Source organism: Nerophis lumbriciformis, linkage group LG03 (genome assembly GCF_033978685.3).
Source record: "Nerophis lumbriciformis linkage group LG03, RoL_Nlum_v2.1, whole genome shotgun sequence".
Taxonomy (NCBI): Eukaryota; Metazoa; Chordata; class Actinopteri; order Syngnathiformes; family Syngnathidae; genus Nerophis; species Nerophis lumbriciformis.
Genome location: NC_084550.2, coordinates 29,730,908 through 29,746,325, shown reverse-complemented (window position 1 = coordinate 29,746,325; position 15,418 = coordinate 29,730,908). Strand labels below are relative to the sequence as shown.

Genomic DNA, 15,418 nt, shown 5'->3' with positions numbered 1-15,418 from the left:
TTGTACACTTCATTTTTAAACACTGAATTTGTATTCACTGATTTTTTTTTTGTACATATGGTACTACATTTTTATACACTCAATTTTCAAACAATTATTTTTTTTTACACACTTAATTTTCAAACACTGAATTTGTATACACTGAATTTTTATGAATTTTTGTACACTGAATTTTGCATGCTAAATTTTTATACACTTAATTTTTAAACACTGAGTTTTTATACACTGAATTTTTTTTATGAATTTGTATATACGGTACAAAATTTTTATACGCTCAATTTTTAAACACTGATTTTTTTACACACTTAATTTTTAAACACTAAATTTGTATACACTCAATTTTTTAAATACATTTTTATACACTCAATTTTTATGAATTTTTGTACACTCAATTTTTATGAATTTTTGTACACTGAATTTTGTATGCTAAATTTTTATACACTTAATTTTTAAACACTGAGTTTTTATACACTGAAATTTTAAACACTGAATTTGTATACACTGAATTTTTTTTATGAATTTGTATATACGGTACAAAATTTTTATACACTAAATTTTTAAACACTGATTTTTTACACACTTAATTTTTAAACACTAAATTTGTATACACTCAATTTTTTAAATACATTTTTATACACTCAATTTTTACACACTGAATTTTTCAATACTGAATTTTTATATACTTAATTTTTACACACGCATTTTGTGAACAATTTTTTTGTTTTAATGAAATTGTCAGCGTAAAAATTCAGTTCACAAAATTCAGGGGCAGAAAAAGTTGTGTTACAAAAATTGAGTGTGAAAAAAGCATGAAATAAATCTCGATGAAGTGAACACATTAACACATTAACTATCAGTGTGACAAATGTCTGCCATTTCATTACAACAGCACAGAATGTATTTTTAAACCCTTTTTCATCAGCTCCTGTTCAAAGGAGAATTGTGTTGAGTGAACTTTAACAAGACTTTAACCAGACATTACACCACAACCTTGAGGAAAAGTCACTAAAAACTTCACACAAACACACAACATGCTTTTTGTGGGCTTTCTCAAGGTTTCTGCTCATGCTGACACTTCCATGGCCAAGTGTGTGTGTGTGTGTGTGTGTGTGTGCGTGCGTGCGTGCGTGCGTGCGTGCGTGCGTGCGTGTGTGCGTGCGTGCGTGCGTGCGTGTGTGTGTGTACCTCCATAGGAAAGGCCTTAAAGTTGACAGTGTGCTCGGATCCTCTCTGGTTCTCCTTGCCCCAATGAAAGCGAACCTCATGAAGTTCATACTCGTGGTCAGCAGGCAGTGGACCCCCGCTGACCACTGAGGACGGCACAAGCAGGACTTAGTACACCGTGTGCAAATTGACAAGTAAAAATTGCAATTTCATTTTAAAATTCAAAAAACAAAGCATTGGGTTTTTGGTGTCGTAGAGCAAAAAAACAGAAAGGGAAAAACAGAACAAAATGTCTTTCTTTTTTTTCCATTTGCAGACACTGGGAGTTTTTCCAAAGTAAAAGAGTGCATGAGAGTGTGAAGCTGGCTAAAATGTCTTTGGAGCGCCACAAACAAACCACATACTCAGTGGCCTAGTGGTTAGAGTGTCCGCCCTGAGATGGGTAGGTTGTGAGTTCAAACCCCGGCCGAGTCATACCAAAGACTAACAAAAAAATGGGAGCCATTACCTCCCTGCTTGGCACTCAGCATCAAGGGTTGGAATTGGGGGTTAAATCACCAAAAATGATTCCCGGGCATGGCCACTGCTGCTGCCCACTGCTCCCCTCACCTCCCAGGGGGTGATCAAGGGGATGGGTCAAATGCAGAGGACACATTTCGCCACACCTAGTGTGTGTGTGTGACAATCATTGCTACTTTAACTTTAACTTAACAAATAAATGATTTCAGACATGGCACAATGAGGGCTGACATCCACAGCAATCTTTACGCACGTATCCACAGAAACTGTAACAAATGACCAAAACAGATGTTTTTTTTTTCATATTCCAACACCAAAACCAGAAGTAGCAATTTTAAAGGGGAACTGCACTTTTTTGGACTTTTTCCTACCGTTCAAAATCATTCTAACTCGTAGATAAAAGTCAGCTTACAGCAGAGCCAATAGGAGGTCAGTTCGCCCATAAAACCCAATAAAAAACATCCAAAAACCGCCAACAATACTCTAATTATGTGGTGACTGGAATATTACCAAGTATTAATGATATTGTTGTTATGAATATTAACAAGTATTACTGATATTGTTATTATGAATATTAACAAGTATTAGTGATATTGTTATTATAAATATTAACAAGTATTAGTGATATTGTTATTATAAATATTAACAAGTATTAGTGATATTGTTATTATAAATATTGATAAGTATTAGTGATATTGTTGTTATGAATATTAACAAGTATTAGTGATATTATTATTATAAATATTAACAAGTATTAGTGATATTGTTATTATAAATATTAACAAGTATTAGTGAAATTGTTATTATAAATATTAACAAGTATTAGTCATATTGTTATTACAAATATTAACAAGTATTAGTGATATTGTTATTATAAATATTAATAAGTATTAGTGATATTGTTATTATAAAAATGAACAAGTATTAGTGATATTGTTATTATAAAATGAACAAGTATTAGTGATATTGTTGTTATGAATATTAACAAGTATTAGTGATATTGCTATTATAAATATTAACAAGTATTAGTCATATTGTTATTATAAAAATGAACAAGTATTAGTGATATTGTTATTATAAATATTAACAAGTATTAGTCATATTGTTATTATGAATATGAACAAGTATTAATGATATTGTTGTTATGAATATTAACATGTATTGGGATATTGTTATTATGAATATTAACAAGTATTAGTGATATTATTATTATAAATATTAACAAGTATTAATTATATTGTTATTATAAATATTAACAAGTATTAGTCATATTGTTATTATAAAAATGAACAAGTATTAGTCATATTATTATAAATATTAACAAGTATTAATGATATTGTTATTATAAATATTAACAAGTATTAATGATATTGTTGTTATGAATATTAACAAGTAGTGATATTGTTATTATGAATATTAACAAGTATTAGTGATATTGTTATTATGAATATTAACAAGTATTAGTGATATTGTTCTTATGAATATTAACAAGTATTAGTGATATTGTTATTATAAATAATAACAAGTATTAATGATATTGTTATTATGAATATTAACAAGAATTAGTGGTATTGTTATTATAAATATTAACAAGTATTAGTGATATTGTTATTATAAATATTAACAAGTATTAGTGATATTGTTATTATAAATATTAACAAGTATTAGTGATATTGTTATTATAAATATTAACAAGTATTAGTGATATTATTATTATTGTTATACAATATTATGTCAGACCCACTCGACATCCATTGCTTTCGGTCTCCCCTAGAGGGGGGGGTTACCCACATATGCGGTCCTCTCCAAGGTTTCTCATAGTCATTCACATCGACGTCCCACTGGGGTGAGTTTTTCCTTGCCCGTATGTGGGCTTTGTACCGAGGATGTCGTTGTGGCTTGTGCAGCCCTTTGAGACACTTGTGATTTAGGGCTATATAAATAAAGATTGATTGATTGATTGATTGATTAACAAGTATTAGTGATATTGTTATTATAAGCGCTAACGTGTGTCTGCCAATGTTTACATCATGGAGAGGTCAGGTGCTTCCTCACTCCCTTTGCTTGTGAAAGTTTATTCTAGATCAAGGGTGTCCAAAGTGCGGCCCGCCGACGTTTTCTATTTGGTCCGCGAAACGTCATGAGTTCGATAAGGAATGTTGCCTGCAATGAGATTGTCTGTCTTCATTTTTAAAAGAAAAATTTTGCTGCTGCTATTTAGTCGCCATTAATGCGACAAAATTTAGGACAAATTACTTATACGACCCAATGCAAACAACCTTCCCTAGTCATGGTCCAAAAAAAAAAAATACATCCAACCAACACAAAGAGTCAACAAACATGGTCACACATAACACAACCTGCTCACTGAACTTTGTGGATATTATAAAAAGTGTCCACGGACCATATAAAATTCAATATTACACCAATTTAAACCCATTACAATGCATGATGGGAAAATGGAAAACACTCCCCACACATATTTTAGATGCTTGATATTTCTGATTGATTACAAAACTTTAAGGAGGTCGTCATGGAAGTAAACAATGTAGGAGTCAAACTTTCACATACTCTCAATATCCAATTATATTGATTATATATAAATATATATATATACATTTATATATATATATATATATATATATATATATATATATATATATATATATATATATATATATATATATATATATATATATATATGTGTGTGTATATATATATATAAAAATATATATACATACATATATATATATATATATATATATATATATATATATATATATATATATATATATATGGTCTGTTTTTCGTTTCTGTTTACTAGCCGCTGCTTGTTTTCTCCATTGCCATTCAAGTGATACAAATTCAATGACCAAAACATACACTTACCTGTATGGTGTGTATGTGTGTGTGTGTGTGTGTGTGTGTGTGTGTGTGTGTGTGTGTGTGTGTGTGTGTGTGTGTGTGTGTGTGTGTGTGCGCGTTTACCTGACTTGGACTTGAGAATAATGCGCACGGCGTGTCCATCGTTGATGACCTCACAGTCGCGACACACCACATAGTTGGATGCCAGACGTACATCCAGCAGGGTGGGGTCGTACTGAGCCTCCCTAGAGTTGAGGTTGATGGGGGACTGGTACTCCCCGTTGGCTGCTGGGAAATGGAGTCCCCACTCTACACCTGTGTGGGCAACATCACCTGCACCTTTTAACATGGATTATTTTTTATTAGGAGCATTGCCTTAACATCTTCCATTACCGTAATGTTCACTTCAAATCTGCTTGTGCTTACCGGCCTCAATGCTATTTCATGTGGTAATGATAAGTGTGATTGCAGCCACGCGTAAGAGTGCCACTTGCTCAATAAATGACGCTTGCAAGTACCCGTAAGCAAGCAACACCAAAACTTTGATGTTTCATTGAGAATATAGAACATTACACACGCCACTCAAAAGTCTGTCAAAATGTTTGAGTACGACTTTGGTAAGCTATGAGAATTACGGCTACAGTAGTCAGACGTACTGTGCTTCAACATACGGTATTATTATGGGGTGTATAAGGACCACAAAATGGCACCTATTATCTGGGACAGTATGTGGTGTTTAGTTTTGCAATATTATGCAAAAGCAACTTTTCTTACCGATTAGTACCTGCTGTATTTGGGATCTGTATAAATCCCCAAAATGTATGCGCGTCTGCCATTTTAGTCAATAAGCTCCTTCGTGTTCTCTATCCTCTCGTTGTGGGACATTCATCCTCCGCTGTTGCCATTTCTAATACAAAGTAGCGTACACTTCTAACTTATATCTGTGAGTAGACTCGCTATGGAAGAGCTAAAAACTACCGCTACAACAAAGATGACGGGGAGAAGATGCTGTCCAAGTGGAGGCACGTAAATAAAACGACGCATCCTGAAGAGACTGTCAGAAAGTGAGTTGAAGATGATGTGTAAAACATCAACATTTTGAGCAAAGAACATGTTATGTAGACCACAAGGAAGTCTTTAAATGTATAATATGACCCTTTAATGCGCCTAATAATCCGGTGTGCCCTATAGTCTGAAAAATAGTGTATTGACCACATAAGCATGCAATAGTAACTTTAGCAGTATCACAACAGCACTTACATACTTTCAGTCACCAAACTAATGTTAGTTATGACACATGCAAATGGTCTCACTACAATTCAACTCAAGTTTTTGACATGATTGTATTATTGGCCATCCAAATATTCCCAGACTTCAAATAACTACTTATTGATCATTTCTGATTACACACATTAACAACTATTTGCTTTGTCACAAATATGAAGATGCGTGGTACTAGGGTTGTACGGTATACCAGTGCTAATAAAGTACCCTGGTACTAATAAAGTACCCTGGTACTAATAAAGTACCCTGGCATAACCCTACTTGGTACTCATTGACCTACTATGGATGCATCAAAATGGCTCCTTGCGTCATTGTATTTGTTGTAAGCGTCACTGGGTTGAAAACCTTTGGACACCCCTGTACTACAAGTCTATCTATGGTCTTAGCACAACTAGCATTTACCCCTGTACTACAAGTCTATGGTCTTAGCACAACTAGCATGCACCCCTGTACTACAAGTCTATGGTCTTAGCACAACTAGCATGCACCCCTGTACTACAAGTCTATGGTCTTAGCACAACTAGCATGCACCCCTGTACTACAAGTCTATGGTCTTAGCACAACTAGCATGCACCACTGTATTACAAGTCTATGGTCTTAGCACAACTAGCATGCACCCCTGTACTACAAGTCTATGGTCTTAGCACAACTAGCATGCACCCCTGTACTACAAGTCTATGGTCTTAGCACAACTAGCATGCACCCCTGTACTACAAGTCTATGGTCTTAGCACAACTAGCATGCACCACAAGCAGTAGTCCAGTACTTCAAAGTAAAAGTGCTGAGACATCACAACAAATATAATTTGTCCTTGCCGTGTGCAGAGAAGAACATGTGAAGGTCAATCAGCACCGGCCTTTACTTCACTCCTGATCCCATTTGTCTTTTATTATTTTGTTGTCTTGTTACACTTGTGTGACAGATTATTTTGTTGTCTTGTTACACTTGTGTGACTGATTATTTTGTTGTCTTGTTACACTTGTGTGACAGATTATTTTGTTGTCTTGTTACACTTGTGTGACTGACTATTTTGTTGTCTTGTTACACTTGTGTGACTGATTATTTTGTTGTCTTGTTGCACTTGTGTGACTGACTATTTTGTTGTCTTATTACACTTGTGTGACTGATTATTTTGTTGTCTTGTTACACTTGTGTGACTGACTATTTTGTTGTCTTGTTACACTTGTGTGACGGATTATTTTGTTGTCTTGTTACACTTGTGTGACTGATTATTTTGTTTTCTTGTTACACTTGTGTGACTGATTATTTTGTTGTCTTGTTACACTTGTGTGACTGATTATTTTCTTGTCTTGTTACACTTGTGTGACAGATTATTTTGTTGTCTTGTTACACTTGTGTGACTGACTATTTTGTTGTCTTGTTACACTTGTGTTACTGACCATTTTGTTGTCTTGTTACACTTGTGTGACTGATTATTTTGTTGTCTTGTTACACTTGTGTGACTGATTATTTTGTTGTCTTGTTACACTTGTGTGACTGATTATTTTGTTGTCTTGTTACACTTGTGTGACAGATTATTTTGTTGTCTTGTTACACTTGTGTGACAGATTATTTTGTTGTCTTGTTACACTTGTGTGACTGATTATTTTGTTGTCTTGTTACACTTGTGTGACAGATTATTTTCTTGTCTTGTTACACTTGTGTGACTGATTATTTTGTTGTCTTGTTACACTTGTGTGACTGATTATTTTGTTGTCTTGTTACACTTGTGTGACAGATTATTTTGTTGTCTTGTTACACTTGTGTGACTGACTATTTTGTTGTCTTGTTACACTTGTGTGACTGATTATTTTGTTGTCTTGTTACACTTGTGTGACTGACTATTTTGTTGTCTTGTTACACTTGTGTGACGGATTATTTTGTTGTCTTGTTACACTTGTGTGACTGATTATTTTGTTGTCTTGTTACACTTGTGTGACAGATTATTTTGTTGTCTTGTTACACTTGTGTGACTGACTATTTTGTTGTCTTGTTACACTTGTGTGACTGACTATTTTGTTGTCTTGTTACACTTGTGTGACTGATTATTTTGTTGTCTTGTTACACTTGTGTGACTGATTATTTTGTTGTCTTGTGACTGATCAAACACAAGCTCAAGGTTTGTGAGGCTGGTTTTAACAGATGCACCCAGAGCACCAAGGGAGTTCTTGATCAGGGGGATCTTTTTATTGGGAGCAATGATCAGAGTTTACGTTTTATTAGAATGTATCTGAAGGAAATTCGAGGACAAGCAGTTATTGATACAGGATACACATTCCAGGAACTCAGATAAAAAGTGAAACTCTGAATATTTGAAGGAGCAATACAGTTGAATATCATCTTCAAACTAACGGGTCAACCGAGCAAGAGAAATCAGGTACAACAAAAACAGAACAGAGCCCTGGGCAACTCCACATGACATCAGTAAAAGCAACTTTAAAAGTTCTTCCATTGATATGAAACATAACCCACTGGAGAACAGCACCAGAATACCCCTTGTCAGATTTGAGTCCATGAACCAGTACCCTGTGATCCACAGCATCAAAGGCAGAAGTCAAAGCAACTACATTACTCAACTATGCAATCTCATTGTTGCCAACAGTCCAAGTTACCAGCCGCCATTTCAGTTTCCATCTTGATATTGTACCAAGTAGTAACACATGGTGAACATGGCCCATGTCTAGGAGTTAGAGTTTGTGCTATGCAACCAGAGCGGACTCAGACTCAGTGAGTGAATTGGAGAGTTTGGGGGCCTTCGCATTCTCTCTTTCCTCAGCAACCAAAGTCTTGTCAACAGTTTTCTGAAGGCCTGAATACGTTCAGTGTAGCAAAAGAAAGGCTGCACAAACATTTGTGCTCGCGGGGCCTTCGGTTGGGATAATGAAGTAACTATTCACACGGTTGCTCTCCTATCAGGCCGATATTCAAGCATTCTTCAGCTTGTTGTTTTCATAAAGTCATAACATGTTACGATATGGACTAGCATTGCATTTCTTCTCTTTATGAGCACTAAGGGAATTAATTGGTCAAGGTTCACTGAAGTGCAGCATGCTGAACTTGACTTTTCAAAGGTGTTAGAAACCAAAGGGTAAGGGGCAGAGGACCTCCGAAATGCCCGCTAGGTAGGGATGGGAATCAAAAACCCTTTCTTGTCCAGAACCAGTTCCCAGCGTATCAATTCCTTCCCAATTTTTCAAAGTTTCCTTATGGATGCCAGTGGTTGGGAGAGACGTGCGTAGTGATCTCAGAAAACAAAAAGATGTGCACCCGGGCAAAATAAACTCTCTAGAGATGACCACAGTTTAGGAGAAACGATTGCAACAGCGCTACTTGTAATAACTGCAAGGTGGCTACTTCATCAAGAGGAGGACATCCCAGCAATGTGCTGAAACACACACCATGTAACAAGTGAAAATGTACGTTGTGTTTTTGAACCGTGTCGATCTCATCGCAGCCAATTTGACCACTCTAAGTCTAAGACTAGATCAAACCAGTTTAAGCCTAAGACTAGACCTGACCAATCACAGTTTAAGACGAGATCTAACCAATGTAAGTCTAAGACTAAATGTGACCAATCTAAGTCTAAGACTAGATCTGACCAATCAAAGTTTAAGACTAGATGTGACCAATTTAGGTCTAAGACTAGATCTAACCAAACTTAGTCTAAGACTAGATCTAACAATCTAAGTCTAAGACTATCTAACCAATCTAAGTCTAAGACGAGATGTGACCAATCTAAGTCTAAGACTAGATCGTACCAATAAAAGTCCAAGACTAGATGTGACCAATCTAAGTCTAAGACTAGATCGTACCAATAAAAGTCCAAGACTAGATGTGACCAATCTAAGTCTAAGACGAGATGTGACCAATTTAAGTCTAAGACTAGATGTGACCAATCTAAGTCAAAGATTAGATGTGACCAATCTATGTCAAAGACTAGCTGTGACCAATCTAAGATTATATGTGACCAATCTAAGTCTAAGACTAGATGTGACCAATCTAAGTCTAAGACTAGATGTGACCAATCTAAGTCTAAGACTAGATGTGACCAATCAAAGTCTAAGACGAGAGATGACCAATCTAAGTCTAAGACTAGATGTGACCAATCTAAGTCTAAGACTAGATCTGACCAATCTAAGTGTAAGACTAGATCTGACCAATCTAAGTCTATGGTCATGAAGTGATGAAGCTTACTTGGATGAGAGGCCAAACGTCCTCTAAGACAAACCAAACAGTCCAGTCGTGATCAACACTCTGAGACTACAAAGACCTGGATGAATGACTAAAAAGACCTGGATGAATGACTATAAAGACCTGGATGAATGACTAAAAAGACCTGGATGAGTGACAACAAAGACCTGGATGAATGACTATAAAGACCTGGATGAATGACTAAAAAGACGTGGATGAATGACAAATCCACAGACATTTCACGAGTGGACTCCTGATAAGTTTGGTTCCTTAGTTTGACACCTGTGTCATGTTTGGTTCCTTAGTTTGACACCTGTGTCATGTTTGGTTCCTTAGTTTGACACCTGTGTCATGTTTGGTTCCTTAGTTTGACACCTGTGTCATGTTTGGTTCCTTAGTTTGACACCTGTGTAATGTTTGGTTCCTTAGTTTGACACCTGTGTCATGTTTCTAGCCTCATGTGTCATTCTTCTATTTCCAAACCTGAAGGAACGTGAACAGCACTTTGCTCTCCCTGCAGTGTTGTTGTTACAAGCTTGTATGTCCACAAGAAGTACACAAACACAGCAGTGTTGTTGTTGCAAGGGTGTTTGTTTGCTTGTAGGTCCACAAGAAGTACACAAACACAGCAGTGTTGTTGTTGCAAAAGTGTTTGTTTGCTTGTAGGTCCACAAGAAGTACACAAACACAGCAGTGTTGTTGTTGCAAAGGTGTTTGTTTGCTTGTAGGTCCACAAGAAGTACACAAACACAGCAGTGTTGTTGTTGCAAGGGTGTTTGTTTGCTTGTAGGTCCACAAGAAGTACACAAACACAGCAGTGTTGCTGTTGCTAGCTTGTAGGTCCACAAGAAGTACATACTAGACAGCTGTTAGACTGAGTGAAATATAGACAATCCATGCACATTGTGTTGCACCTATTGTACTTACAGTATTAATAGATCACGGCACATTCCTCAGTACAGGTAGCAGGAAAAAGCAGAAATTTGATGTCAGGAGTCAGGAAGACAAGTTTAGTTGCTAGCTAATTACTCCTTAGAACTTATCTGTAGACCCCATCCGTGCCTACCTTCCTCGTAGCCCCACTCCAGCTCATCTTTCCCGGGGTTACGATCCGAGTCCTCGTTGACTTTGTCAGCCATGCTGCTTGGCAGTCTGCTCACTGTGGATGGAAAGCAGTGCCAGTGTTCTCCGGGACAGGAACCCAAGTCTGGATGGACCAACAACCGCCTGGACCTTCAATCTTGACTCCTTTTTTCCCCAACTGTCGACACTGAACTTTTCTTGGACTAACCTTCCTGAGTCTGGTGTACAGTATGTGGAGTTGTCCTTCACTCTGTTTTCTTTAACTCCGCCCACTCTCTCTCTCTCTCTCCTTGTCACCACACTCATCCCCCTCTCGCTCGTCCCTCTGCAGGTGCACTCCTTCACCTTGGCTTGCTTCCATCTTTGGGTCAGTTACCCACACAAATACTTGCTTGTGTGTTGAGGCTGGCCAGGGGGTCATGGTTTGTGTGGGGGGCCAAACAGCATTGGATGAGAGAACCGTGGCCAAATGAAACTAGGACTCGTCATAAAAGTTGAATAAAAAGCATGCCCTTGTCGTTTCTCTCTCATTCCTTTTTTTCTGTCTTCTCTATCCTCCGGGCTGCCCATGTTAATTGCCCCACTTTCCTTAAGAAGGAAGTGTCCTCAGAGAAGGCAGACTAGACTCCCTTGTTTGGTGAGAGCAGGACTTGGATCCTATACTCTGGCTGTCTGGACCACGTAGCATAACTTTAGCTGCACTAGAACCGAGACATTGCAGATTTAAACACTTATTTCATCATCATTCACAATACTTTTGTGAGAACTTTTGTTTTAGGCCAGGGGTCGAGAACCTTTTTGGCTGAGAGAGCCATTAAAGCCAAATATTTTAAAATGTATTTCCGTGAGAGCCATATAATATTTTTTAACACTGAATACAACTAATCACGTGCATTTTTAAGTAAGACCAACATTTTTGGAGTATAATAAGTCTGTTATTCTTTTTAATAACATTGTTATTCTGAAGCTAACCAATAATAAATAACGTACTTCTGACCATTTTTGCGACTTCTTGAACAGGTGCAGTCGAAAATGGATGGATGGATTAAAATGCATGAGAACGTTTTATATTTTGAACGTTATTTTTAACATTGTGATTACCAGCGGAATTATTAATTACTTATCGTGTTAAGCAATGTCAGCTAAGATTTATCCGAGAGCCAGATGCAGTCATCAAAAGAGCCACATCTGGCTCGAGAGCCATAGCTTCCCTACCCCTGTTGTAGGCATTCTAATAAAAATCAGAAAAAGTCAACTAACAATGGGATGATATTTGCTCTATTCTCACAATAAAGTGTTCTAAAAAAACATTTCCATCACTGTTTTGTATACATGCTGTACATGTCATGTAGTATCCGGTACATACCTAATAACATGTTGTATCCACTTATTTTAGTCTTTTTTTTTTATTTTTTATTTTTTTATTTTTTTTTTTTATGTCCTGTCCAGCTTCTCAGGCAAATCATATAGTTGATGTAGATGCCCATGTCACATATGTACGTATGTGAGCATATGTGAATTTGCATGTACAATACATTCGACTCCCAGAGTGCGTGGGAGCCAGAGCACGGCCCCATCACCCCCGAGAGCCCAACCCACAAACAGGAGGCGTGGTGCCCAGGGAACCAGGGACCACCGCCCCCACGCAGCCAAGCCGGCCAGCGACAGGAACCCCAGAGCCCGACCCACCGTACCGCCCACAAGGGCCAGCAGCAGGCCGCAGACAGACGCACCCGGCAGAGGACAGGGCACGAGAAAAGCAGGGGACAGCCAGACCCCAAGCCAGCGAGAGACCACACCCCACACGGGCAGAAAGGCGAGACGCCCCGCCCGAGGGACCCAGAGACTCCCCGCAACCGGACGGGAAGACCGCCCCCGCCCCACCGGCAACCGGGCCCCCACGAGCCCACCCCCCACCCCCGGAGAGCGCGGCGAGGCCACCCCCCGGCCACCCCACCCAAACCGGCCGCCGCAGGACCACCCAGGCACAGGGCCACGGGAACCACCCACCCCACCCGCAGGGACCCCAACGATGGAGATGGAACAACCAGCAACCGCCCCGCCGAGCCCCCCCCCTGAGGGAGGGGAAAAATTAAAAAATAATATTAATAAAATATATTAAAAAAATAAATAAATTAATTAATTTATTAATTAATTAATTTAAAAAAAAAAGAAATAAAAGAAGATCACAGACATGCTGACAAACAAGGTCACTACCCCAGCAACTGGCCGACTCGCAGCACCTCGGAATACCTTGCAGCACCAAGCTACCACAATAGGCGCAGGGACTAGGCCCAACAGGCCCCAACCAAGACGGGCACCTGGAAGGGATGGACAGCGGGACCCAGGAGCTCCAGACACGCAGTTCGGATGCAGTAGCCTGAGGCGTCGACCCCCGTCTGACAGGCAGGCCCAGAGCGTACCCCCAGAAATATACATACATACATACATATATACATACACATACACACATACACGTATACATACCCACACATACACATATATACATATACATACACATATGTACACATACACATATATAAACATACATACATACACACACATATACACACATATACACAGTTCGTCAGCCCCGACAGCCATCACGCGCGCGCGCTGCCACCAGTCACAACATCAGCCACACCCCTGCACCAGACCCAGCAGCCACGGGCGCCCACACCACAAACAAACGGCAGCAGAAACAGCAGCCGCAATAACCCCAGACAGCCAGCACCAGCCAATCAAATCAAAGCGATCAAAAAAAAAACTGCGACCAGCAACCACACGCCACCAGGGCCACGGAGACCAGCCGGCGCCAGCCCGCCGGTCAGCCCGAACGCCAACACGCAAACAAGAGACACCAACAACTCCCCCAACCAAAAGGCCCCCCACCCCAACCCAAACCCGCACAAACACACCACCGCCCAAACAACCGAGACACAGCATCCAGACCAGACACGGGGGCTGCGCCGCCACCACACCAAGTCACCAACAGAGACCCCACAGCGCAAGGTCGGGCCACACGGGCACGGACCCCATCCAACAGGAAGTGAGACCCGCGCGACGCCACACACAAATAAATAATAAGATTAAAAAGAAATAAAAAATAAAAAAATAAAATAAAATAAAAAATAAAATAAAATTTAAAAAATAAAATAAAATAAAAATAAGTAAATAATAAAAATAAAAATAATAAATACATTAAAAATAGAAAAATATATATAACAATAATAAATGAATAAAAGCCTGGCAGGCCACCTGACCGCAGTCCCCGCCGGCCGACGAGGCAATGAGGGGTGCGCCGAACCCCAAACCCCCCATGCATGTGTACAAGGCCCCCAGAGTGTCTACTGTGTAGTTAAAATTAGGAGGTCAGCCGTTACAGCCGACCTCCAGTCCCTATTGATGTGTGTACTGTAGCGTGAGTGAGATATGTATGCTTGTGGGAACTAATAATGCGATTAAAATTGGGGGACATCAAGGTCATGGTGGGTCCCAACCAAACCAAGCCCCCCAAATCCTAAGTGTCTAATATGCAGCTAAGATTGAGGGATGGACGAGCAGGGGACAAGACAGGAGGACTGGAGCCCCATTGGAGGCATCCTCAACCCCCCGCCATGCCTCCCCGCAGGACAATCCCCAAAGTCCTATATATGTGTGACTGTGTGCGCTATAAGTAGGAGGAGTAGAGGGCCCGCACATCCCCCCCAGTCCACACGGCCGACAACCAGGAACTACGGCCAGGAGGCCGCCACAGCCCGTGACCCACACCAGACCACTTTAACGTGACGCCACGCGAGCCCCTCCCCCCGCCAAACAAAGCCAGCCCCCGCCCGCCCCAACCCAACCCTGCAGAGCCCATACCGGCAACCAAACGCAGAGAAACCGCACAGCCCCCACGCCCAATGCAAACACCGCATCCCGGCCATCCACACAGCAACGTGCCCATACGAGTCCCGGCCAGGGGAAGGAGCCCCCCAACGGGGGAAGAAGCCAATGCATCCCGTCCGCCCGCCAGCCCCCAAACCAGCCGGCAAGCCAACGCCAGCCAGCCCCACAACCCCACAAGCGCACAGACACCAGCCACAGTCCCCCAACCACTCCAACCCAACACAGCGATGCCAACCGCTGGTATCACCGCAGCAACCATCACCACCACCGCCCGTCCGCAGCGTAAACACCCGCGGCCGCCGAAACCAAAACAAAAAAGCGACCGACCCCGTAAACCACAACAACGCACACCCCCGGCTACCACCGAGGCCACCAACCCACTTACCCCAACTCATCCACAGCCAGGCCAATTGAGCCACCG

The 15,418-nt window shown here is 40.1% G+C and overlaps 1 protein-coding gene across 3 annotated transcripts in view; it reads right to left on the bottom strand.

The window, feature by feature from the left end:
- The window catches only part of ca8 (carbonic anhydrase VIII), a 29,216-nt gene extending 17,862 nt beyond the window's left edge, over positions 1-11,354 (bottom strand). Inside the window, exons 1-3 of one of the 3 annotated variants that reach the window (XM_061936641.2) lie at positions 11,090-11,354; positions 4,672-4,887; positions 1,186-1,310 (exon numbers count right to left, since the gene is read on the bottom strand). In XM_061936641.2, coding sequence (XP_061792625.1) covers positions 1,186-1,310; positions 4,672-4,887; positions 11,090-11,162 — 414 coding nt within the window. In that variant the 5' untranslated portion in view covers positions 11,163-11,354. The remainder of the gene's footprint in view (positions 1-1,185; positions 1,311-4,671; positions 4,888-11,089) is intronic. The other 2 variants (XM_061936656.1, XM_061936648.1) reach the window with 2 other exon arrangements.
- Between the last annotated feature and the right edge of the window lie 4,064 nt (positions 11,355-15,418).